The sequence below is a fragment of the Penicillium odoratum genome (assembly GCF_028828045.1).
Source record: "Penicillium odoratum strain IBT 22623 chromosome Unknown utg000002l_segment0_segment0, whole genome shotgun sequence".
Lineage (NCBI taxonomy): Eukaryota > Fungi > Ascomycota > Eurotiomycetes > Eurotiales > Aspergillaceae > Penicillium > Penicillium odoratum.
Window position 1 is genome coordinate 1,493,342 of NW_026643144.1, and position 21,789 is coordinate 1,515,130.

General features: G+C 44.7%; 11 protein-coding genes across 11 annotated transcripts; 5 read left to right on the forward strand and 6 right to left on the reverse strand.

The window, feature by feature from the left end:
* Positions 1–3,537: 3,537 nt before the first annotated feature.
* Positions 3,538–5,465, reverse strand: N7520_002565 (uncharacterized protein; the record flags this gene model as incomplete). The annotated part of the gene is made up of 3 exons (XM_057136500.1): positions 3,538–3,712; positions 3,774–4,979; positions 5,056–5,465. 3 exons carry the CDS (start codon positions 5,463–5,465, stop codon positions 3,538–3,540), a joined length of 1,791 nt encoding a protein of 596 aa, XP_056999186.1.
* A 334-nt stretch (positions 5,466–5,799) lies between these two features.
* Positions 5,800–7,458, forward strand: N7520_002566 (putative C2H2 finger domain protein; the record flags this gene model as incomplete). Its single annotated transcript, XM_057136501.1, has 2 exons — positions 5,800–5,912; positions 5,976–7,458. The coding sequence occupies 2 exons, from the start codon at positions 5,800–5,802 to the stop codon at positions 7,456–7,458; spliced, it is 1,596 nt and encodes a 531-aa protein (XP_056999187.1).
* A 169-nt stretch (positions 7,459–7,627) lies between these two features.
* On the reverse strand, positions 7,628–9,637 carry N7520_002567 (uncharacterized protein; the record flags this gene model as incomplete). The annotated part of the gene is made up of 2 exons (XM_057136502.1): positions 7,628–8,084; positions 8,154–9,637. 2 exons carry the CDS (start codon positions 9,635–9,637, stop codon positions 7,628–7,630), a joined length of 1,941 nt encoding a protein of 646 aa, XP_056999188.1.
* A 640-nt stretch (positions 9,638–10,277) lies between these two features.
* Positions 10,278–11,748, forward strand: N7520_002568 (cysteine protease ATG4; the record flags this gene model as incomplete). The annotated part of the gene is made up of 5 exons (XM_057136503.1): positions 10,278–10,434; positions 10,510–10,803; positions 10,866–11,034; positions 11,086–11,313; positions 11,367–11,748. The coding sequence occupies 5 exons, from the start codon at positions 10,278–10,280 to the stop codon at positions 11,746–11,748; spliced, it is 1,230 nt and encodes a 409-aa protein (XP_056999189.1).
* Positions 11,749–12,145: 397 nt separating this feature from the next.
* Positions 12,146–12,704, reverse strand: N7520_002569 (histone H2B family protein; the record flags this gene model as incomplete). Its single annotated transcript, XM_057136504.1, has 3 exons — positions 12,146–12,324; positions 12,391–12,462; positions 12,530–12,704. The coding sequence occupies 3 exons, from the start codon at positions 12,702–12,704 to the stop codon at positions 12,146–12,148; spliced, it is 426 nt and encodes a 141-aa protein (XP_056999190.1).
* Positions 12,705–13,294: 590 nt separating this feature from the next.
* Positions 13,295–13,883, forward strand: N7520_002570 (histone H2A; the record flags this gene model as incomplete). The annotated part of the gene is made up of 3 exons (XM_057136505.1): positions 13,295–13,347; positions 13,470–13,762; positions 13,831–13,883. 3 exons carry the CDS (start codon positions 13,295–13,297, stop codon positions 13,881–13,883), a joined length of 399 nt encoding a protein of 132 aa, XP_056999191.1.
* A 483-nt stretch (positions 13,884–14,366) lies between these two features.
* Positions 14,367–14,885, reverse strand: N7520_002571 (NADH dehydrogenase [ubiquinone] 1 beta subcomplex subunit 9; the record flags this gene model as incomplete). Its single annotated transcript, XM_057136506.1, has 5 exons — positions 14,367–14,392; positions 14,445–14,486; positions 14,542–14,620; positions 14,678–14,810; positions 14,866–14,885. The coding sequence occupies 5 exons, from the start codon at positions 14,883–14,885 to the stop codon at positions 14,367–14,369; spliced, it is 300 nt and encodes a 99-aa protein (XP_056999192.1).
* A 412-nt stretch (positions 14,886–15,297) lies between these two features.
* N7520_002572 (uncharacterized protein) lies at positions 15,298–17,254 on the forward strand (the record flags this gene model as incomplete). Its single annotated transcript, XM_057136507.1, has 11 exons — positions 15,298–15,461; positions 15,524–15,579; positions 15,643–15,714; positions 15,774–15,829; positions 15,889–16,197; positions 16,266–16,658; positions 16,717–16,776; positions 16,851–16,905; positions 16,961–17,028; positions 17,089–17,160; positions 17,210–17,254. 11 exons carry the CDS (start codon positions 15,298–15,300, stop codon positions 17,252–17,254), a joined length of 1,350 nt encoding a protein of 449 aa, XP_056999193.1.
* Positions 17,255–17,541: 287 nt separating this feature from the next.
* On the reverse strand, positions 17,542–18,380 carry N7520_002573 (uncharacterized protein; the record flags this gene model as incomplete). The annotated part of the gene is made up of 2 exons (XM_057136508.1): positions 17,542–18,122; positions 18,173–18,380. 2 exons carry the CDS (start codon positions 18,378–18,380, stop codon positions 17,542–17,544), a joined length of 789 nt encoding a protein of 262 aa, XP_056999194.1.
* Positions 18,381–18,975: 595 nt separating this feature from the next.
* Positions 18,976–19,742, forward strand: N7520_002574 (protein-L-isoaspartate O-methyltransferase; the record flags this gene model as incomplete). The annotated part of the gene is made up of 2 exons (XM_057136509.1): positions 18,976–19,077; positions 19,134–19,742. The coding sequence occupies 2 exons, from the start codon at positions 18,976–18,978 to the stop codon at positions 19,740–19,742; spliced, it is 711 nt and encodes a 236-aa protein (XP_056999195.1).
* A 235-nt stretch (positions 19,743–19,977) lies between these two features.
* Positions 19,978–21,579, reverse strand: N7520_002575 (DnaJ and TPR domain protein; the record flags this gene model as incomplete). The annotated part of the gene is made up of 2 exons (XM_057136510.1): positions 19,978–20,553; positions 20,611–21,579. The coding sequence occupies 2 exons, from the start codon at positions 21,577–21,579 to the stop codon at positions 19,978–19,980; spliced, it is 1,545 nt and encodes a 514-aa protein (XP_056999196.1).
* Between the last annotated feature and the right edge of the window lie 210 nt (positions 21,580–21,789).

Genomic DNA, 21,789 nt, shown 5'->3' on the forward strand with positions numbered 1-21,789 from the left:
ATAAAAATTATATATATTTATATATATATATATATATATATTTAAGAGACTATTAATATTAGTTTATTACTTTTATAAATCTTATATAAGATATTCTTCTAATATTAGCTATAGATATAGATATTAAATAGCTTTTTAACTCTATTTAAGATATTTATTATTATTAATATAGCTTTTTAAAGCTATTAACTATTTAGGATCTTATAATATTTATATATATATTAAGATTTAAGATTTAAGATAGCCATTAAGCCTTAATTAATAGATATCTTTTATTTAAAAAGAGATAGATAAATTAGATAAAGAAGAATATATCTATCTAATAATTTAAGCCTATTCATAATAATATCAAAGATAATAATTATATATCTTTACTAAGAATCTAAGTTCTTAGCCTAGCCTAGTATCTAATAAGAATTAAATAGAGCTAGTAGACTCTAATATAGAATAAAACTATTAGTAAGTATAGCTTATCTAATATATAGTATTACTTAGAGAGGGTTTAGTAACGCTTAATATTTCTTAATAGATATAAAACTAAGGGTTAGAAGTACTAGAAAACTTTAAACTAGTTATATATCTAGTAGCTATAAATACTACTTGTAAATTACTTATCTTACTTATCTTATTTATCTTTTTTATCAATCTATAAGAAAATATTACTACTCTAGTTAATATTAGTAAAAGTCATATAAAATAAATACCCAAAGATATAACTAAAAAATATATAATATATACAAGTATACATCTTTAAAAGTATATATACTATTTATTCTATTTATTAGCCCTTAAAAAGCCTATAGGTAGCCCTTATAAGAGCTAGTAAAAGATATCTATAGATAGGCTAGACCAGCCCTCTACCTACCTATAGATAGGTCTATAGGCCGCTCTCTAAAGGCTACCTATAGGTAGATATAAGGTCTAATTATAGACTTTAAAACAATACTTTTTTAGTATATAGTAAATAACTAATAATATATCTAAGTTAAAATCAGATTTAATTAAACTATAGATATAAGATACTTAATTTACTATCTACTAATAGATATCTAAGCTACTATAGCTATAGAGCGCCTTTTATATAAAATACTCACTATTTTTTTAATCTTTATACTTTCCCTATCTTAGCTGTTATATTTTTATAATACTTATTAGACTTTTTTTATATTTTAGACCATTCCTATAATAGATAAGATTTAAGTAGTTTATATATTTTTTCTATCAGATCTTAAGATTTAATTCCTAAATCTAGTAAATAAAATATAATTTCTTAGAATCTTTATCTAATTTAATAATATTTTCTTTAATGATCTCTTTCAAATCTTAATAAGATCTTTTTAAAATTATCTTAATCTTTTTTTTAAAATATATATCATTATATTTAAGATAGAATTATTATTATAGGCCTTTTTAGAGTTTCCTTTTAGTATATAATTATAGATTCTTATCTTAGTTTAGATAATATTTTAATAGTAATTTATTCCTATAACTATATTTCTAAGAGTTTTAGATAACTAGTCCATTTAGTGATAAAGAATTATATTTTAAGATTCTATTAAAGCTATAAATAGTAAACCTAAATATAAGATAATTTAAAAGACTTTTTTAAGAAATACTTCAAATTTAATAGATATTAATAGAATTTATAAGATATCCAAATCACTCTTTGTTTTACTTTTTAAGTTAATCTTAATAATTAATAATTTTAACATACATATTAATATTAAGCTTATCTATCTATTTTTTAAAATATATTCTTATATTAATAGTATATTAAATTTTATTCTTATTAAATTCTTTTATATATATAAATTCCTTATATTAATAATCCTTATTTATATTAAAGAAAATTATACTAATCTTAATATTCTTAAAAAAATCTTTTATTGGGTAATTTAGCTTATAGTGATAGTAAGAATAATTCAAGAATTATAGAAAATATTCTATATTACTCTATATTTATTTTAAGTCTAAAAGCTTTAGATTCTTTTTATAGATATATCTATTTCAACATAAGTCTAAATTAGTTCTTTCTCAAAAGTATTTTAAAGCCTATTTTCTAATTTATTACTCTAGCTCTTTAATTTACTTAAGAAAATAGGGAAAATAGATAATTATAAATATATTCTTCTCTTTCTCTCTAGGTCCTCTCATTATAGGGTTACTTAGGGGTTTATTTATAGAATTAAGTAGTTTAAGATCTAAATTATTATTATCTTAAGATAGTTCTATAGTAGGGTTAATTAGTATTAGATCTATAGTTAGCGCTAGCTCTACTAGATAAAGATCATAGATTTTTATAAGTAGTATATACTATCTTTTCTTCTCTATTATATTAAAGAAGAATTATAATTATTAGGATTTATAGATAAGATAGAGAGAGAATAGATAGATTATAAAATAGTAGTAATTAGATTATAATATTCTCTCTCTATCTTATCTATAAATCCTAATAATTATAATTCTTCTTTAATATAATTAAGACTGATTCTTAAAGGAATTATTTGTAAGTACTAAGAGATAGGCTTTATACCCTATACTCTCTTAATAAAGATTAGCTAAGGTTATATAAGAGAACTTTAAGATACTCCTTATTAGTTTTATAATAGTAAGTCCTATAGATAGATCTATATACTCCTATCCTTCGGCTCTTATAGTATAGTCCTTTAGTAGACATTAGGTTAATCTTCCTCTAGGGTCTATCTATAGTAGGGCCTATATATAGAAGTAGATATATATCTATATACTCCTACCCTTATGCCCTTCTAGTATAGTCCTTTAGTAGATATATTATAATAAATATAGCTTTATATATTTTTGATTTTTCTCTTATCTTTTCTGATTAAAATAAATTAAAGTTAAACTTTTATATAGAAGATCTTTGAAAAAATATAAAGTATGATAATTTCATATATTTACTATAATCTAATATAGGCTAATTATAATCTAATAGAGGCTCAGTCTAATTTTTTTTAAATTCAATATCTATTATATTTCTATATACCTGGTTGAAATAACATAATGAATAAAGTATTTTTTTAAATAGTTAATTTAATAAAAATAGTTTTGTAATATTTTCATATATTTAAATTATTTAATGCTTTATTTGTAACATAATATTCTATTATGTAATGATTTTTGATTTTCTATTCATAGTAAATAATATTTTTTAATAGCAAATAAATCATTATCAACTGTTCTGTAGAAATTTAAAAATCATTTAGAACTGTAGTACAAGATAAATAAATATTTGAAGATTGAAATCATTGGTAGAATAATAGGTAATAAGATAATTTGTTTTAGGTATATACTTAACTAATGTTAATTAATTTCGTAATTTCGTTAATAAACTAAATCTGACCCAAGTTCCAACTAAGATATTCTTTATCTAATTTTTGAACCTAAAAAGCCCTACATATTGTTATTTATAATTTACTTCTTACTTTAGACTTATAAGATCTATTGGTACTATTAATGTATGAATTATATCTTAAAGATTCATAATAGCCCCTATAGTTAACTATCATTAGGTAGTAGCTAATCATCTGGATATTCATCCTGCATATTACTAATAAAGGCACAGGTATTTTCATCCCAACGTTTAAAATGTTTACCCGCGATTGTTGTTAGACTTTGTGGCAGTTCTATCAGTTGGGATAGTATAAGCTCAATATTCTCTTCCGCAACATATCGCACACTTCGATCCTCAACACTAGAATCAGATGGTCAGTGGTAATCCTGGAATATGGGACCATGGGGAATAGCCAACTTACAGCACATGGTAGAAGCTTTGATGTCGACCCGCTTGTAAGCGATCAATGCCCATACGTCGCATCCATTGCTCTCCAGCACCACACTCTGAATCCCATCCAGTGATTATGGCCCGGTAGTGGTAACGGCGGTGTTGGAAAACCTGGCCTACCTTGTATCGGATGTTTTTGTTTTCGTTGGACCTCCGCCGGACCTGCTTTGGAATCTCATCTACCGCTCGCATGACATGAAGACTCTCCAAGATATGCTCGTGCTCAAAGAGCCCATCAAAAAGGGGTACGATGTGCTGTTCCACCAGAAAGATGTCGGATGGAAAGTCGGTAGCGAACAACTCCATCAACCAGGGTAGTTGGTGCCTCAGGTCCATGGGCTGAGAGTCCCCTGAAAGAAGCATTGATGCCCACAGGGCGGCATATTTGGCACTCACCACATCTATCGAGGTGGTTGCAGTGTCGAGGGTATGGGATGCAGAGTGAATGGAGTTCAGGATGTTTTTGCTGCACCGTAAGACAACCTGCGAGGGCAGTGATCCACCCAAAAAATCGGCCTGGTCTGCTTCTGTGGCACCAAGAAACATTAATTGATCACGTAGATCGGAGACCGGGGTCTCCCGCGCCCCTCTAAAAGGGTCTAGATACATGGGGGCACCGGGATCTTCGTCAACCAAGACATTTCCATTCATGTCAAACCCAGGCGGCGGAGAAATGATGACATGGACATGAAATGGGAATCCGCAAGGGCGGGCGTCCATCCCCAGTTGCTGTGCCGCATAAGAATAGATCACAGCGGAGATCAATGGTAGAGAATTGTGACCTGGGCTTGTCAGAGCTAGACCTAGAAAATTATGCTCCAAGGAATGATATGGCCGCCCTGGCTCAATTCCGGTGAGGCCTTCGTGCTGGAACCAGGAAGCGAGCAAAAGAGCCTTCTCCCGGGGCTGGAGGCCAGCAATATCAGGATGAGAAATTGCAAAACGGGCGACAATATCATCCAATGTACCCCGAACCTGAAGATCATCAGCGCTAGTCGGGTGCAGGCCAGGAAGAGGTCCTACCTGATCCAAGTCTCCAAACCCACTCTCTGGGATGAAAAGATCAAACGCAGCAAGAGCACGCTCAAGCGTGACAGGGTCACCACGTCGGAGCTTGGCCCATTCGGGCACTGCAATACTTCGATGAAGGCAGGTCAAAAGCGCCCGTGCGTAGTACCTTTTTATATTTGAAATCCCAGTCAACCTTACCCGCTCACAAGAGAAGGGAAATGGAGGAGAATATAGGCTCTCACCTTCTAGCTAAGTGATCTTCCCCATCTTCCACCCTGCTATGATGAATAAGAGTATCTTGAGCATCGAATCCGAAATCAATGACCGCACGGAATTTATCGATACGCCCTGTTTGGCTAGCCAGAATACTATCCAGAAGTTGACAGACAGAGCGGTCGATATTGAATCTTAATATAAACAAGGCTTTCCAGTCGACCGATGACACAGGCCCAGCCAGCTTCTGAGAGATTCCATGTCTTTTATCCCAGGAGTTGAAATGGGTCCGGCAGTAATGACGCCATAATAAAGGCTCCCTGGTCACGTCCCTAAATCGATGGCTGGTTTGTTCCAAGGCAGCGGCATATCTAGGCGGTAATGCGCATAGAATCGAATGAAGGATCTCTTCTGGGAGGTGATTCAGAGATCGAACCATCCCTGTGTATGAACAAAGATCCTGGACTTGAATGAGGGATTCCGTTGCCGAAGTTTTCGGGGGAACAAAAGGAGTAGAGGGTATAGTTGATAGTTCAAATGATATCACTATCAGTGTAGAGCGCGAAGTCAACGCCAGCGTTGGACCTTTGGTCGCAAAGATGAGAGGGCATATGGGAGAGCATGATATGGGAAGATTAGACAGAATGCGGAGGATACGTGCCAAGCCCGAGGGAACTTTTGCCTATTGTTTTCCCGCCAGATCTACTTTGAAGTCCCACCCCTCCTCCTCCCCCTCCTCCCCCACCTTCATATTTTGACCCTAATTTGTTTGAATGGGTCAATCTCAATCTACGGGCTCCAGGGCCTCTGAGCCACAGGGTAAATCTGGCCAAAAGACCGATTATTATGAACTATTAGGAGTGACTCAAACGGCAACGGATGATGAGTGAGTGATTATTAACCGTTAGAATTATATATACATAGACTAATATGACTCTTATTCTCGCAGGGTTAAAAAGGCATACCGTAAAAAGGCTTTGGAGCTACATCCTGATCGAAACTATGGAAATGTCGAGGAGACTACCCGGCTATTCGCCGAAATCCAATCCGCGTATGAAGTCCTTGCCGATCCGCAGGAGCGTGCTTGGTATGATTCTCACAGCGGCGCGTTCCTAGGGACTGAGGGAGGCTCTGATGGAGGTCCACAGTCCTATACGACAGCGGATGAGGTCCTTAAGATTTTTTCGAAATTCAGCCCACGAATGGATTTCTCTGACGTATCAACCGGATTTTTTGGTGGTCTTCGAGAGCAATTTACCCAGCTGGCACTGGAGGAGCGACTGGCATGCCAGTTGGATGGTCTAGATATGGTGGAGTATCCATCATTTGGAGGCCGCGATGATAGCTTTGAGACTGTCGTGCGTCCGTTCTACGCTGCTTGGGCCGGATTCTCTACCCGTAAATCGTTTGCTTGGAAGGACACCTATCGTTACTCCGAGGCACCAGATCGTCGAGTGCGACGCTTAATGGAAAAGGAGAATCGGCAGCTTCGAGAGGAAGGAATTCGCGAGTTCAATGACGCGGTTAGGTCGTTGGTGGCATTTGTTAAGAAACGAGACCCGCGATACAAGGCGAATGCGCAAAGTGAAGCTCAACGCCAAGAGACTCTCCGTCAATCAGCAGCCGCCCAGGCAGCCCGGTCTCGAGCAATCAATCAAGCCAGGATGCGTGACCATGTTGTTCCAGAGTGGGCTCGGTCTGAAGAGCCCGAGATCGATGAAGAGGAGAGTGAGGAAAGTGAGATTGAAAACTTTGAGTGTGTGGCGTGCAACAAGACTTTCAAGAGTCAGAATCAGTTCGAGGCTCACGAACGGAGCAAAAAACACGTCAAGGCTGTCAAACAGCTGTGTCGCGAAATACGAGCGCAGGACAAATACCTGGATCTGGAACCAATCATCCATTCCAGCACAGCCCCTACCACAACAGTCCCAAGTGAGAGCGATGACCTTGTTACAGCAAATGAGCAGTCGGAAGGCTTTGCCATTATTGAGACTGAAGGCAGTCCACTAATGGAACCCGTGACGCTGTCTCCATCTGATTCAGACAATAATGATCACGAGGACCCTGAAACGATCTCTTCAATCACTCCTGGAGACGATGACGACAATGACGATGACAACTACGCTTCGAGGGAATCTGTTCAAACGAGACTTCATTTAGACGTTGATTCATCGAAAGATGATTCTATGACCCCATTGGCTGAGCAACTATCCTCCTCTGTGATTGATGACCGACCAGCCGCTGTCTTTCGAATGGGAAAGGCCAAGCAAAAGCGGGCCAAGAAAGCTGCCCAGAATGATGAACAAGCTACGGGTATTCTATGCGCAAATTGCCATGCCACTTTTACTTCGAGGACGAAGTTATTCACTCACATCAAAGAAAACCCGAGCCATGCACAGCCATTGAAAGCTACCAAAAATAAAAAACGATGAGGCCGATAGGCCTTCTTGAGCAGGGTTGTCTCGGGGTTAGAGGAGGTCCAGCCAGCCCTGCGCAGAAAGGCCAGTTTCTATTGATGTAGATCTCTATTTATGGTGTATGACATGATTTGGAAAAAAAAAAAAAAAAAAAAAGGCATGAAGAAGAAAGAACCCGAGGATCTTAGCCTAAACCTGCCCGTGAGTTCTTGACCACCTGAGCAACAGGCAGTAGGATTCCCTTGTTATTGGAGGCTCCAAGGGCAGTACCGCTGCTCCACCCCATCTTCTCCAGCATTGCACGTCCTCGATTTCCCACACCAATCTCTGGCGCAGACGCTCCAACCACATCGCCATCCATATAAGACACAGTACCACCAGCACCGCCCCTCTTGGCTTTGGTTGGCCTGGACGCGTCCGGACCCCATGACTGATAAAGTCGACGGTTCAACTTTCTTCCTGACAGAAGATTGTCGAACTGAGGAATGGTCTTGCGAGTATATTTGGGGGTGCGGGATGTTTTGAGAAGAATGGGAAAGCGAGTTATCCCATTGCCACGGGATTGCGATTTCAAATTCACTTTGTTTGCCAGTTCATGAATGGTCTTTCGGCGGTGTTTCGTCATGGGTGGAAGTGCAAGACTATTTTCTCATAGTTAGGATAATGTAGATAAAATGAGGGAGGGGGAAGGCCAGGTACTGGGTACACACCTATTCATTGGGGATAGGAGGAACGTCCGAATCTCAGAGATCAAGTCCTCTAGGTTCATCCCCTTAGCATACTTAACCTTTAGGTCGGGATCTGCGGATTTCCTGCCTAACAAGCCCTTTGCACGAAGCTCCTCTCGCTCCTGCTTTTTAGCCTTCTTTTTCTTGCGGTCCGTTTCCCAGGCCTCCTGGAGGATCTCTAGATCGCTGTTGTCTAGATCACTGTCGGACAACATAAGCTCTTCGAACAAGGGTGCTTTCTTGCCCTTCGGTCTTTTCTGTAGGCTTGGCCGATCAAAATCCATGATGTCGAGACCATAGTAAGGGTCTGCATCCAGCGCATCTGCGAATGCTGTGGCTGATAGGAAAGTATATTTTCCGCGACCACCCTTCTTCCCAGCGGAGTAACTGGTGGCCAGTTCTTCTAGCAAGCCCTCGTCATCCATATCATCCAGATCTTCATCGGATTCGTTGGATGAATCTAGGTCTACGTCGTCATCTTCTGAGTTGGATGACGAGTCCGGTTCAGCGTCAAGGTACATCTTCGAAAGCACTGTGGTCTGCGTGTCAACATTGGTTGCTTCAGAATGTTCCGATTGATGGGTGGAAGGAGTCATACCATGAATTGACCCTAGGACTTCAGCGTCATCAACCAGCTGACCCCTGGAAGCAGGCTGCTCTGTCTGTCTATCTGACATTGGAGCATGGGCATGTTGAGAACCTTGGGCGGCCAAATCTAATTCCGAGATGGCTCTGCTCACTCCGGTCCCGCCTTCAGCTTCCCCGTGCGTTTGGATGCCTTCATGGTTGAATTTGACGGTACCAGCTACCTGGGGTAATTCGTTTTGTCCCTGCTGTGTCCGTGGTGTGATATTGGTTTCGGAGACAATTGTCTGTTGAAAGAATTGCGCGTCTCCCGGGCTGAACAATGCCTGCGGCCCCGTATCCTGGGAAGTTTGCAGATACGCTCGAAGCTCCGCCTCGTCCGTTTCAATCACTATGGGCTTTCGACGTCCCGTGAACACAACTTCATCTTCACTGCCTTCTGTGTCGGGGAAATCGGAGTGTAGTATTGGGTCTGGAAGGCCCGTATGCACAACCTCTTCCGCTGTAGCGTCGATAAAAAATAAATTGTCGCTTTCATCTTCCTTCGATTCTGGCTGTTGTTGTGGTTTCGGCTCTTCCACCTCTGAGTGTATCTCTGACTGGCTGTCTGTTTCTTCCTCGATGTCCTGTTCGGTTCGCTGTAATTGTCCTGCGCTCACAAATTGAACCGCTTTATAACGGAGGTTATTATGTGACCAGTTCCTGGTGTGTGTCTCGGTGTTCCGGGCCTCTTGCTGCATCGTAAACCGAGGTGGCGATGGTTCTTTTACATCGTGAGTCTCGAGGGGTTCGTAGGGGCGCAGGGGCGCAGGGATATCTAACTTACTGGCCATTGCAGGAGCCCGTTTCATGCGAGCCTTTGACTTGCCATGGCGAGCCATGCTGAATTGTGGGTTGATGGAAGAGAGTAAGAGGGGACGGAGAAAATCGTTCGAGGTGGAAAAGGACGCGATCAGGTGGGGAGGGCGGTGGGGAGGGATCTGGACCACTCATCCTACCACGGATTACGGAGTAACTAGGCAGTACTCCGTACTGGTTATAATACACAAAATCTAGTATTCAAGTTTGTACATAAGTAACATGTACAAGTTTATCTGGTATTTGGGGGGCAAGGGGGATTAATGAAGGTTATGTATCACGAATATGAAGTTTCAAGTTATTTTTCAAGTGGTATACCTATCATGCTTACATCTATACACAGTGACGTCAAGAGTGATGCCTGTTGTCCTTTTATCTTATAGTGAACAAAAATATACTGAAAGAAATCATAACCTACCTATCTTGTGATCTTATTATATTTAAGTCGTCTATGGAAACTTTTACCTGCTTTTGCATTTCACTGTTGGTTTGACTTGATCCATGTAACTTGAAACTTATCACCTGAACACTGGATGATCGTCCGAATATATATATCGGTGGAGCCCTTCTCCTCCCCGCGACTATCCCTCCCCCCCAAAGTTCCCTTTCTCTACACCACGCAACCCTGATAAACTTACCCCGGAAGATAAACATACCATCAAAATGGCAGGGGTGGATCTGGAAAAATGCAAGCGTATAGTACAATATTTCTGGGATCCTGAACCCAAGAATGACACTGCCCCAGAAGCATCAATCTGGTGTCTAGGTCAACAGTATACCTCCCGATACCCAGAAGAACTACACAAGGACAGCACCACAGGTATGTCATGCTTTGGTTCTTACAAGTCATTTTGATTATACTCCACTCCGAAGGTCTTTACTGAGTTCCGAATAGATAGGGACCACAGCACCGGGCAGGCGGCCGAGATGCTACACGATATGACCGGCGGCGCATGGCCTAACGCCTTTTTGACGGACTTTGAGTCACGGATATGGATGACATACCGGTCCAACTTTGCTCCCATCCCACGCAGTCACTCACCCGAAGCGACATCCTTAATGACATTGGGTGTGCGCATACGGACTCAGCTAATGGACTCACAAGGCTTCACATCTGATACAGGGTGGGGCTGCATGATTCGATCAGGACAAAGCCTGCTGGCAAATACACTCTGCATTCTGCTACTTGGTAGAGGTGGGATCCAGCTTCAATTCACTACCAGGGCTAACGCAGCTAACATGCCTATCCAGACTGGCGAAAAGGTGACCGGCCCAATGAAGAATCGAAGCTATTAGCGATGTTTGCCGACCAACCCGAGGCTCCATTTTCAATACATCGGTTTGTTAAATGTGGTGCCGACTCGTGTGGGAAATACCCGGGGGAATGGTTTGGTCCGTCAGCGACTGCCCGGTGCATCCAGTATGTACACAGAATCAAGATAACAAGGCTCTACTGATCACAGCCTGGCAGAATCCTGTCGACCGAGTGCAACGCTCCTAAGCTCGAGGTCTACGTGACAAATGATACCTCCGACGTCTACGAAGAGCAATTCCTTCGGCTCGCACACAGTAAAACAGGGCAATTTCAACCGACCCTTATTCTCCTTGGGCTACGGCTGGGGATTGAGCAAGTCACCTCAGTATACTGGGATGGACTACGAGCGGCTTTAAAATACCCCCAGTCCGTAGGAATTGCAGGGTAAGTTTCCAACCATCCGACATCAGACCAACGCTGACAATAAGCGATATCAGTGGACGCCCCTCCGCATCACACTACTTTGTGGGGGTTCAGGATTCCCACCTGTTCTTCCTTGATCCCCACACCACACGCCCCACGCTACCGCATCACCAGCTCGACGAGCCATACACCGCTGAGGAACGGGGGAGTTACCATACTCGCCGCCTGCGACGAATCCACCTTAAAGACATGGATCCAAGCATGCTGATTGGGTTTTTGATCAAAGATGAGGCTGACTGGACCGACTGGAAGCAACGAGTGAAATCCAGCCCCGGGAAGCCGATCATCCATATTTTGACAGGAGAAACACAATTGGACAAGGAATATCAAGGGCCTGGTCGGAAAGCTGCGGTGGACGAGGTGGAGGCTCTTGACGATTCTGATGAGATGGAGTAAACAAATCTGTAAATCAAAGTAGCTGAATTCAAACAAACCGAGTGCAAGGGAACATCATGACGGTCAACCCAAATAAAGAGCAGAAAAACACAACGAGTGAGAGGAGAAGTGGAAGAAAAAAAAATTTGAATGCAATTAAGCATTTGGAATTTCGCGTTCTAGTAAGGGGGAGGTTAAACCGTGTAACCGGCCCCAGACCCGAGTTATGTTACACCGCGCATCGAGCAGTAACCATCAGAAAAAGTCGCCCATTGGGGAAAAGAAAATCGAGACCATCCCATGACACATTAGAAAACCCGCAAAACACCCATAACCGACCGCCTCAAAACCCAAGAAAAGATAAGGAGGCAGTAAAAACAAAAGCAATCCCGCAAGAAACGAAAAACCCAAAGTCCGCTTATTTGGCAGACGAAGAGTACTTGGTAACGGCCTTGGTACCCTCAGAGACGGCGTGCTTGGCCAGCTCACCGGGGAGGATGAGGCGGACGGAGGTCTGGATCTCTCGGCTGGAGATGGTGGACTTCTTGTTGTAGGCAGCAAGCTTGGAGGCCTCAGTGGCAACGCGCTCGAAGATGTCTGCAAATTCCGAAGTCAGAAAAAAGAAATTTGATGGAAAGGAAATATAAATGGGAGAATGCATACCGTTGACGAAGGAGTTCAGGATAGACATGGCACGGGTGGAGATACCAGTGTCGGGGTGAACCTGCTTAAGGACTAGCAACAAACAAAACATTAGCAACAAGGACGCGTTTCTGTATCCAAAACTATCGACTTGACTCACCCTTGTAGATGTAGGAGGAGTAGGTCTCCTTGCGGGTCTTGCCGCGCTTCTTCTTCTCACCAGTGCCAGCGGCAGTCTTCTTGCCAGCTTCCTTCTTCTCAGCGGGGGCCTTGCCACCAACGGGAGCCTTGCCGGCGGTGGAGGGCTTCTTCTCAGCAGCCTTGGGGGGAGCCATTTTTGATGGAGAGAGAAAGGTTGAAGTTGAAAAAGTTGAAAAGGTTGGAAAAAGTGGATGGATGGATGGGGGAGAACGGAGATGGAATAAGGAAAAAATAAGAGGAACGCGGTGACGGAGGGGAACGCGGTCTTTATACTCGACCGCCAACGGGCGGTTGATCCTGGGAGTGCAGAAAAGGAGGGCGAATTTCAATACCGTATGGGATCTGTATGATCTGTATGATTAAACTGGGACCAGACGCGTTTTTTGCCGGGAACGGGTGGGGATATTGGTCTGCAGATCACGCGGGTCCATGGTATGGCATTGTAACATAGTTATATTACCACACTAATCCACATCTGGTATGTTCGCAATCACTTGATCTTAATGCTGATTGGTCGATTCTTCTAAGCGAGTGCGTGATCTAGTGAGTGTCGTTGATACCAGTGCCAACGTCACCCTCACCGCGTCCTTATAAAGTCCATCCGCTTCCTCCACGCCCCCTCTTCTTGGAAACCTTTTACCATCTCACGCTTCATCTCCAACCTTTCAACCACTTTTATACCAACCCTTTTTTCAACAACCCTTTCAAATCTACATTCATCAAAATGACTGGCGGAAAGTCTGGTGGCAAGGCTAGCGGCAGCAAGAACGCTCAGTCGTAAGTTCATGCCTTGTGGGCTGTTTTGATTTTCATTCATTCTACGCGTCTGAACGCGAAACCAAAACACCACTCCCATCTCCAAAACCAACACCCACTCTAACATTCATTCCTCCGTCTAGCCGTTCTTCTAAGGCTGGTCTGGCCTTCCCCGTTGGTCGTGTCCACCGTTTGCTCCGCAAGGGCAACTACGCTCAGCGTGTCGGTGCTGGTGCTCCCGTCTACCTCGCCGCCGTCCTTGAGTACCTCGCTGCTGAGATCCTCGAGTTGGCTGGTAACGCCGCCCGTGACAACAAGAAGACCCGTATCATCCCCCGTCACTTGCAGCTTGCCATCCGCAACGATGAGGAGCTGAACAAGCTCCTGGGACACGTCACCATTGCCCAGGGTGGTGTTCTGCCCAACATCCACCAGAGTAAGTGCTTCTCTAACTGCCCTGTGGGTTTCACTTTCAGAACATCGCATGCTAATGAATCACAACAGACCTTCTCCCCAAGAAGACCCCCAAGGCCGCCAAGGGTAGCCAGGAGCTGTAAACGGTTCCTTTTGTTTTGCGGGTTTGATTTGTTTGTTTTCCGGCGTGGGTTGGTTCATTCACGATAATGGGGTTATGGGACGGGCACGTTATGGCTCTGCGTTTTCTTTCTTCAGTTTCCTGGTTGTACATTATGCCTGCGGGCATGGAATGATACCGACGAACTCGAGCTAGTTCGATGGGATTTTCAGCTTTTATCTCGGATAGCCCAGGGGCGAAGCCCGAATCAATGAAAAGATTCTAGGTCCATCTGATACTTTACTTTTTCCCCCACCCTTCCCCTTGTTTAATTGTAACAAATCTCATGCGACATCTCTCACATTTCATTTCCGCAAGTTCGACACTACATGATGCAGATTGCACTTGATGTGTAAAAGGGTTCATTGTATTGTACAGATGCCCATGATTCAATTAAAACATGCTGTTTTTGTTCAAAACAGACAATAACAAACATATCAAACTACCTGATCGCACGGTTCATCCATCAGTGGGCGGCCGGGGGTGCCGCATCTGCGCTAGATCAGTATGCCAAATTCGGGACTTCCAGTGAGGGAACACATACAAGGTAGAATGGGAGCAGGCAAGTTTCGCTCCCATTTGTTTCCTGTGGCCGAGGTCAGTACTGTGCGCGTCCCATAATTGATATATTGGGGACATACCTCCAGGGGCGGTCGGTGGGCGATAGGGATCCGGGTGTTTCCATTCCTGCAATAGTTTTTCTGTCTCGCGTAGCAGAACCTGAATGTTCACGTGAGCCGATCAAGTCGTATCCAGTGGAGGATTTGTGAAGTGTACCTGTTGCTGGCGAGGATCACGAACGTCCTTGTTGGCCTCAAACAGCGAGCGGATGTAGACAGCCTGTCCACGCCATACCCGACGGTCAACAGCCCAGTCCAGAGACTGTTTCAAAGACCGCCGATAGAGGGACCTACAATTGGTTAGCCATGGAGAGAACGTAGTTGCGGTGGTCGCGGGAAACTCACAAAGCGGCAGAAGCGGACATGATGTACACCCTTGTCTATCAAGTCAAAATTCGAAAGGTCTCAAATGGGTAGACAGATTGGTAAGAATAGGAATTGATAGAGTCGCAAATCACCCGGACAAAGCTCCGCGGTCGAATCAGAAATCGGAGGGTATTTGATGATGCGGTGGGTTGACTATTCTGATGGAGCTCATTCGTTACAAAAGTGCACATTATATCACTATGCGCTACCGGAGACCGTAAGAACATTACTCCGCTTCCCATCTTCCGCATCTCGGCATTCGGGAGGCTTTGGCTTCGGCTACGTAACAGCATCAGGGCGTGCGCTTTTTTTTCTCCTTCTCCCTTCCCCTCTTCCTCCACATCTTCCTCTTTGGTTCTTGTGATATTCTTCATCAAAGCCTTGCTCTTAAGTCACGGGTTTTTATACACAATGCCTGCTCGACTTCCTCTTGCGCGCCTTTCGGCTCAGCGCTTAACAGCTTTGACCCGGGCCACTCGCGGTCCCAGCCGGCTTCGCGGCGCCCAGAGTCTATCTACCCTGACCCGATCCAATGCTACCGGTAGAGCTTCTGGTCTGCTGCAGGCTTCCTCGGGGTAAACATAACCTTACTTCTCCTCGCGAAGTTGGCGCAATAGCTGATGTAAAAGAATAATAGGATCAATGTCTCGCGCAACCTTGCTCCCTTCGTGGGTTCCCAGATTCGTACTTATGGTGAGTTCTAGTCTTCACAGCTTTCTACTAGCTTATGCACCGCACTAAATATTTTTTTATCAGCCGACAAGGTCGTTCAGGTTCCCCAGATGGCCGAATCGATCACAGAGGGTACACTGAAGCAATTTTCGAAACGTATGAAATTCGCTCCTTCGCCCGCATATTTATCCCGTGGATATTGACCTGGACTATAGAAATTGGCGACTTTGTGGAACGCGATGAGGAAATTGCCACTATTGAGACTGACAAGGTAAAGTCTCTTGACACGCTCGTTCGTGCATCCCTCTAACGTCATTTCTTGCGTAACAGATCGACATCTCGGTGAATGCCCCGGAAGCCGGTACTATCAAGGAATTCCTCGTGAGCGAGGAGGATACCGTCACCGTTGGACAGGACCTGATTAGGTTGGAGCTGGGCGACGCCCCTGCGGGTGGCAAGAAGGAGGTTGCCTCCGAGAAGCCCCAGGAGCCTGCTGCTGAAAAGCCCAAGGAATCTGCTCCTGAGCCTGTGACGCCTAAGGAGACCCAGGCCCCTAAGCCTGCAGCCCCGCAGACTTCAAAGGAGACCCCCAAAGCCGAGACCTCCAAGCCTTCTCTGGGCAACCGTGAGGAGCGTCGGGTACGTGTTGCAAACGCATTGGGTGAAGATTTGAAGCTTGAGACTGATAATTTATGATATCTATATAGGTTAAGATGAACCGGATGCGTCTCCGTATCGCTGAACGCCTCAAGCAATCTCAGAACACTGCTGCTTCTCTCACCACCTTCAACGAGGTTGATATGTCCTCCCTGATGGAGCTCCGCAAGCTTTACAAGGATGACGTACTCAAGAAGACCGGCGTGAAGCTGGGTTTCATGAGCGCCTTCTCCCGCGCCTGTGTTCTGGCCATGAAGGAAATCCCCGCCGTCAACGCCTCCATCGAGGGCCCTAACGGCGGTGACACTATTGTCTACCGTGATTACGTCGATATCAGTGTGGCTGTTGCTACTGAGAAGGGTCTGGTTACCCCCGTTGTCCGCAACACTGAGACCATGGATCTTGTTGGTATTGAGCAGTCTATCGCCGATCTTGGCAAGAAGGTATGCACTGCATGGGAATTTAATAACACTGTGTGTAGCACTGACGAATGATACATAGGCTCGTGACAACAAGCTTACCATTGAAGATATGGCTGGCGGTACCTTCACTATCAGCAACGTAAGTATTTGAATTCCATCTCTCTCTCTTTCAAAGAGTGAATTGGCCTGAAAAAAATCACTAATTTTGATCAGGGTGGTGTGTTCGGTTCTTTGATGGGTACCCCCATCATCAACGCGCCTCAGACTGGTGAGTCTTTCCGTGCCTTTTTTCCCCGGACCTCATTCTAACAATATATCCCCAGCCGTGTTGGGCCTTCACGCCATCAAGGACAAGCCAGTCGCCGTGAACGGCAAGGTCGAAATCCGCCCGGTAATTTTTCCCGCGTTTCCCACGCTTCTGAAGACCAAACTAACAATTTCTTGTCGATAGATGATGTATCTGGCTCTCACTTACGACCACCGCCTCCTGGATGGTCGCGAGGCCGTCACTTTCCTCGTCAAGGTATATTGTTTGTCCTCCCTGCTTGGAACCCTTACTAATTCCATTGTAGGTCAAGGAGTACATCGAGGACCCTCGGCGCATGCTGCTTGGGTAAATGATGTTTTTGTTACCCTGTTGGCTGTATGTGTTTGTTGTGCCTAGAGCAGCCATTTGGCACACTGTGTAGATTATCGGATTTTCAAATATAACTGCCATTTCAATCCAGGCCTTCGCTGCTCGGAGGGGATTGGCTCGTGGAATTCTGTGTTTTCTGCGTAGTTTCAAGATATGGACCAGTTGGTGATTTGTCTGCAACGAATACCAATCTTGCCCCACATCGGCTTTGATGTCAAGATTCTCGGGTTTTGTGACGGAAATGTGGGTGTGCTATGGTTGACAGTTTCAGCGCAACCCCACTCGGGCCTTTAGGCGTTGCGTTTCCTCGGGGCTTAGACCACTGAGCTGACCTCGCTCTAATTGGATGATGATCGGGGGATCCAGTGTCGTCATTAGGTCACGGAGGAATGTCATCACGATGGATTTAAACTCCGATAGTGGATACTTTTGAGTCACTGACTGCCCTCTATGATGTTCGATTGCGTCCGGTAATGCGCTGGCATACCTCTGCCGGACGTTCACCCATTTCGAACCCAGTGCAGGATCATTGGGGGACCACGAGCAGAGCTTCGACATATCTTCGGATGGTAGACGCCCTTCGCGTTGATCTTCAAGTACCGCCTGGACCATGAAGCGTGCACCAGTGTCAAACCATCGCGTTACCGATACCTTCGCAGCTGCTGTAGTGCAGAGGTCCATGAACGCCACCCCGATAGCTGGCAGTCGTGGGCAGTCTTCCTGGGTTTGGTGTGACTGTGCTCCATAATGCCGAAGTCCATCTGCCACGGCAAGAAGTTGCAGTTTAATGTGTAGGTCTTGAGGTAACGGTATCTCGGGGTGAGTTGACGCCACCAAGCTCCGAAATCCTGTCATCGTCAGTGTGGCTTCCGCGCGAAATTCTCTGCTATCACTTTACCTTCCAGTGACTCAACTTGCCAGTCCAGATCATCCTCCTGTGTACCTATGTCCTGGGTTTGTCTTCTGCTTGCCAGGATGATGCTATTAATTGCGAGACAGGCAAGATAGTCCATGATCATGAAATCCACATCCACATGGATGTCCGAGTGAGCATCCACTTGGGCAGGGGACCGAGCATTGGTCTGAGGCCAAACTGGTGGCTTCATACTGAGAGTTATAGAAACATGGTACTGATTTGAAAAGCGAATGTGAAGGGTTTTGAATCGGTTGGTTGGGTTGGTTGGGTTTTGTGGAGAAGAATAAGAGCGGGATCACTCGCCCCGCATTGGCCGTTTTGGTTGTTTGGTCTCTCGGATATCAATTGAATTGAACGTTAATTAAAGGCAGAATTTCTAGCTTGAATGTTTGTCGGGCTTGTCCTGATTGATATATACTATTATTGACTTTTTCAAGTACTGTGAGACTATGCCTTGTGGATTTGGTTTATGTATATAATCGCTCTATTGGCAATTGGGTGGGATATATATGTATCCCTACTTATATGGTTACCCTGGTGCATCATGTATACAGTGCTCATATTCATATTAGGTAAATTATTCAACGGTTGGGTAAACTCGAAACAAATAGACACTTGGCATATAGAATTCATCCAAGAGGAATAGATACAGTCACGTGGAGGGATGAGGAGAGCATGTCGTCACGATTTCACCGGTCGTTCCCACTCTACCTTCTTACTTCTCTTACATGTTCAGACGACTGACTAGCATCTTCTACCCCCCAAGACAAGCAAGGGTCCTGACAATGGCATGGTACTGCTCTGCGTCTACCAACACCGAGTTGGTTGAGAACTTGTCTCGGGTCGATCTGATCAAGAGTGAACGCGTCAAGGAAGCCATGTTAGGTGTAAGTTGCGAGGACCCCCTTTAAAAGGATCATAACAACCTGATACAATGCTAAAGGTCGACCGGGCTCACTATGCTCCATCGCGGCCGTATTCGGACTCACCCCAGTCCATCGGACATGGGGCAACGATATCAGCACCGCACATGCACGCTCACGCATGTGAATATCTCATTGAATACCTCAAACCTGGAGCCCATGTCCTAGATATTGGATCTGGATCGGGGTATCTCACTCACGTCTTGGCCAATCTAGTGACCAGTTTACCTGGATCATCGGAAGAGCAGGGTCAAGTCATTGGGATCGATCATATCTCCAACCTAGTGGATCTGGCCCGATCGAACATGAACAAATCCGCACAGGGTCGGGAATTGCTGAACTCAGGACAAGTAAAATTTATCACAGCAGATGGACGCCTGGGGTGGAAAGAAGGTGCCCCGTATGACGCCATCCATGTTGGTGCAGCCGCGGAGACACTGCATCCAGTCCTGATTGAACAGCTGCGAGCCCCCGGCAGACTATTCATCCCAGTAGAGTCGGAGAGTGGAAGCGGTTTTAGCGGTGGACAATACATCTGGATTGTCGATAAGCGAGCGGATGGATCGGTCCGCAAGGAGAAAGTCTTCCAAGTCAGCTATGTGCCTCTCACCAACGCACCTCGATCATGATAATGATCATGATTGCTCGGATCAAACTCATGCCTAGGTGTCTACAAGAACTAAAACAAAACCTGCTCGTAGAAAATTGCACTCATGTCAAGAATATCCAGCTCGTAAACCGGATTCTCCATTTCCTTATTATATGAAACCCAAGTTATGCCCGTCAAAAAGACCCGGCAAATGATACTCCTAGAAACACCATATGTGCTACAATGGGAAGTGAAGCGAAAAGCAAGTAAAAAATTCACCGGAATGGGAAACCACCAGAGAACTTGAACTGCGATCCACCCTGCTGGAAGAAGAACTGTTGTTGACCACCTTGACCGAAGGGGTTGCCTTGCTGTTGGAAGGGATGGCCTCGCTGGGATTCGGGATCGTTTGGATCGTCCCCGTTGTCATACCGAGTTCGAAGTTCAGAATCAGATAGAACCTCATAGGCCTCGTTGATAGATGCCATCTTCTTCTCTGCTACCTCCTTAGAGATACCCTGCGAGGCAGCCTTGTCTGGATGGTTGACCTTAGTTAACTGACGATAAGCCCGTTTGATGGTTCGCTCATCTGCATCGCGACTCACACCCAAAACCTTGTAATAGTCCTTCTGCTTGGAGCGCTTCAGAAGAGCATGCGCTTTCTGCAGAAGAGAATGAATGTCTTGGGAGTGAGGGTGATGTTCCTTAGCCATGTTGAGCGTTCGCACTGCGTCCTCAAACTGATCCTCATCCAGCGCAGATTGGGCTTGGTATAATAGACCATGAAGAGAGGATGGAACCAACTGTAGGGATTCGGTGCAATAAGGACCAGCCTTTTTAGCCATATTCATCTAAATATGAAGCATTAGCCTTCATACCAACCGCTGACAGGGGGAGGATTTACGTACCGCACGGTAAGCCTCACAAGTTTTCTCAACAAGGAAAATATAAAGATTATTTGAGGCGGCTTGATGAATATGACCGGCCTCCCTCGCCTCCGCAACGTCTCTTTTTATGTCTTCAACCAAGCCAGTTTCATCGCCACTCCCGACCAAGAGGTTAACAACGTTACTCCACTTGTGTGCCTCTAACGCGCTATGAACCTTTCCAAGTAATTTTGATAATTGTTTCTCTCGCCGATAGAGACGATTGCACGGCTTCGAGTCAGGATCTGTGTGAAGGCATCGGCGAATCTGAGTTAATCCTCGATCGCTGTCCCCAAGTGCGTAGAACAGCATGGCGGACATCTGCAAATGAGGCTCTACCAAGGTAGGGGAGATTTGCAGGACATGTGCGAGGTCACTGACGCCTTCTTCCACCTCACCTCTCTCGAAACGACAGTGTGCCCGGGTCTGTCGAAGGGTCAGGTCTGTATTTGCTTTCAAAATCGCCACTCCAGCCTGCATGATACAGGCCTCCCAGTCCCCCTTATGCTCGGCAGTCACAGCCAATCCTGCCGCATCTCGCGCCTCTTCGAGTTCCGTGTACTCAGCCGATGATTTCTTCCCCGCACGCTCAAGATCCTGAAGAGCCTCTTTCCAGTGAGCATTTCGTGCCCTTAGGCGGGATCGTTGCAGCAGGGCACCCTCAAAATCGGGCTTGAGTTCCAACACGCGATTGAAGTCCTCAGATGCCTGTGGGTTCTTCCCAATAGATAGGTAAGCCGCACCCCGCTGAAAGATTGTAATATAGTTTGTCGGATCGCGCACGATAGCTTCATCAAAGTATACCAAGGCATCACGGGGTGAGCCCTTGGCGAGATGTGATTTGGCAGAGGTGATCAATTCGGAGAGCGGCGTGTCTGGGGGAATCTGTAAGGCATTGCCAGTCGATAGACAGGCTAGAGCCGCCGTAAGTGTTTCAAATGAAATGCGCATAATTTTTTTATTTTTAGTTTCAAGTTTCAAGTTTCAAGAAAAGAATGAACATGGTCGATAAAGTGAGGGTGTGAGGAAGAGAGAATGGAGAATGCGAATAGAATGACATTCATTGCTTCGAACCCCGTGGACGCCGTGGCCTTTACGCGTAATTTACATAAAATACAACTTATCGTTTTTCAACGATTTTGAATCCTTTTCACTTTCCTT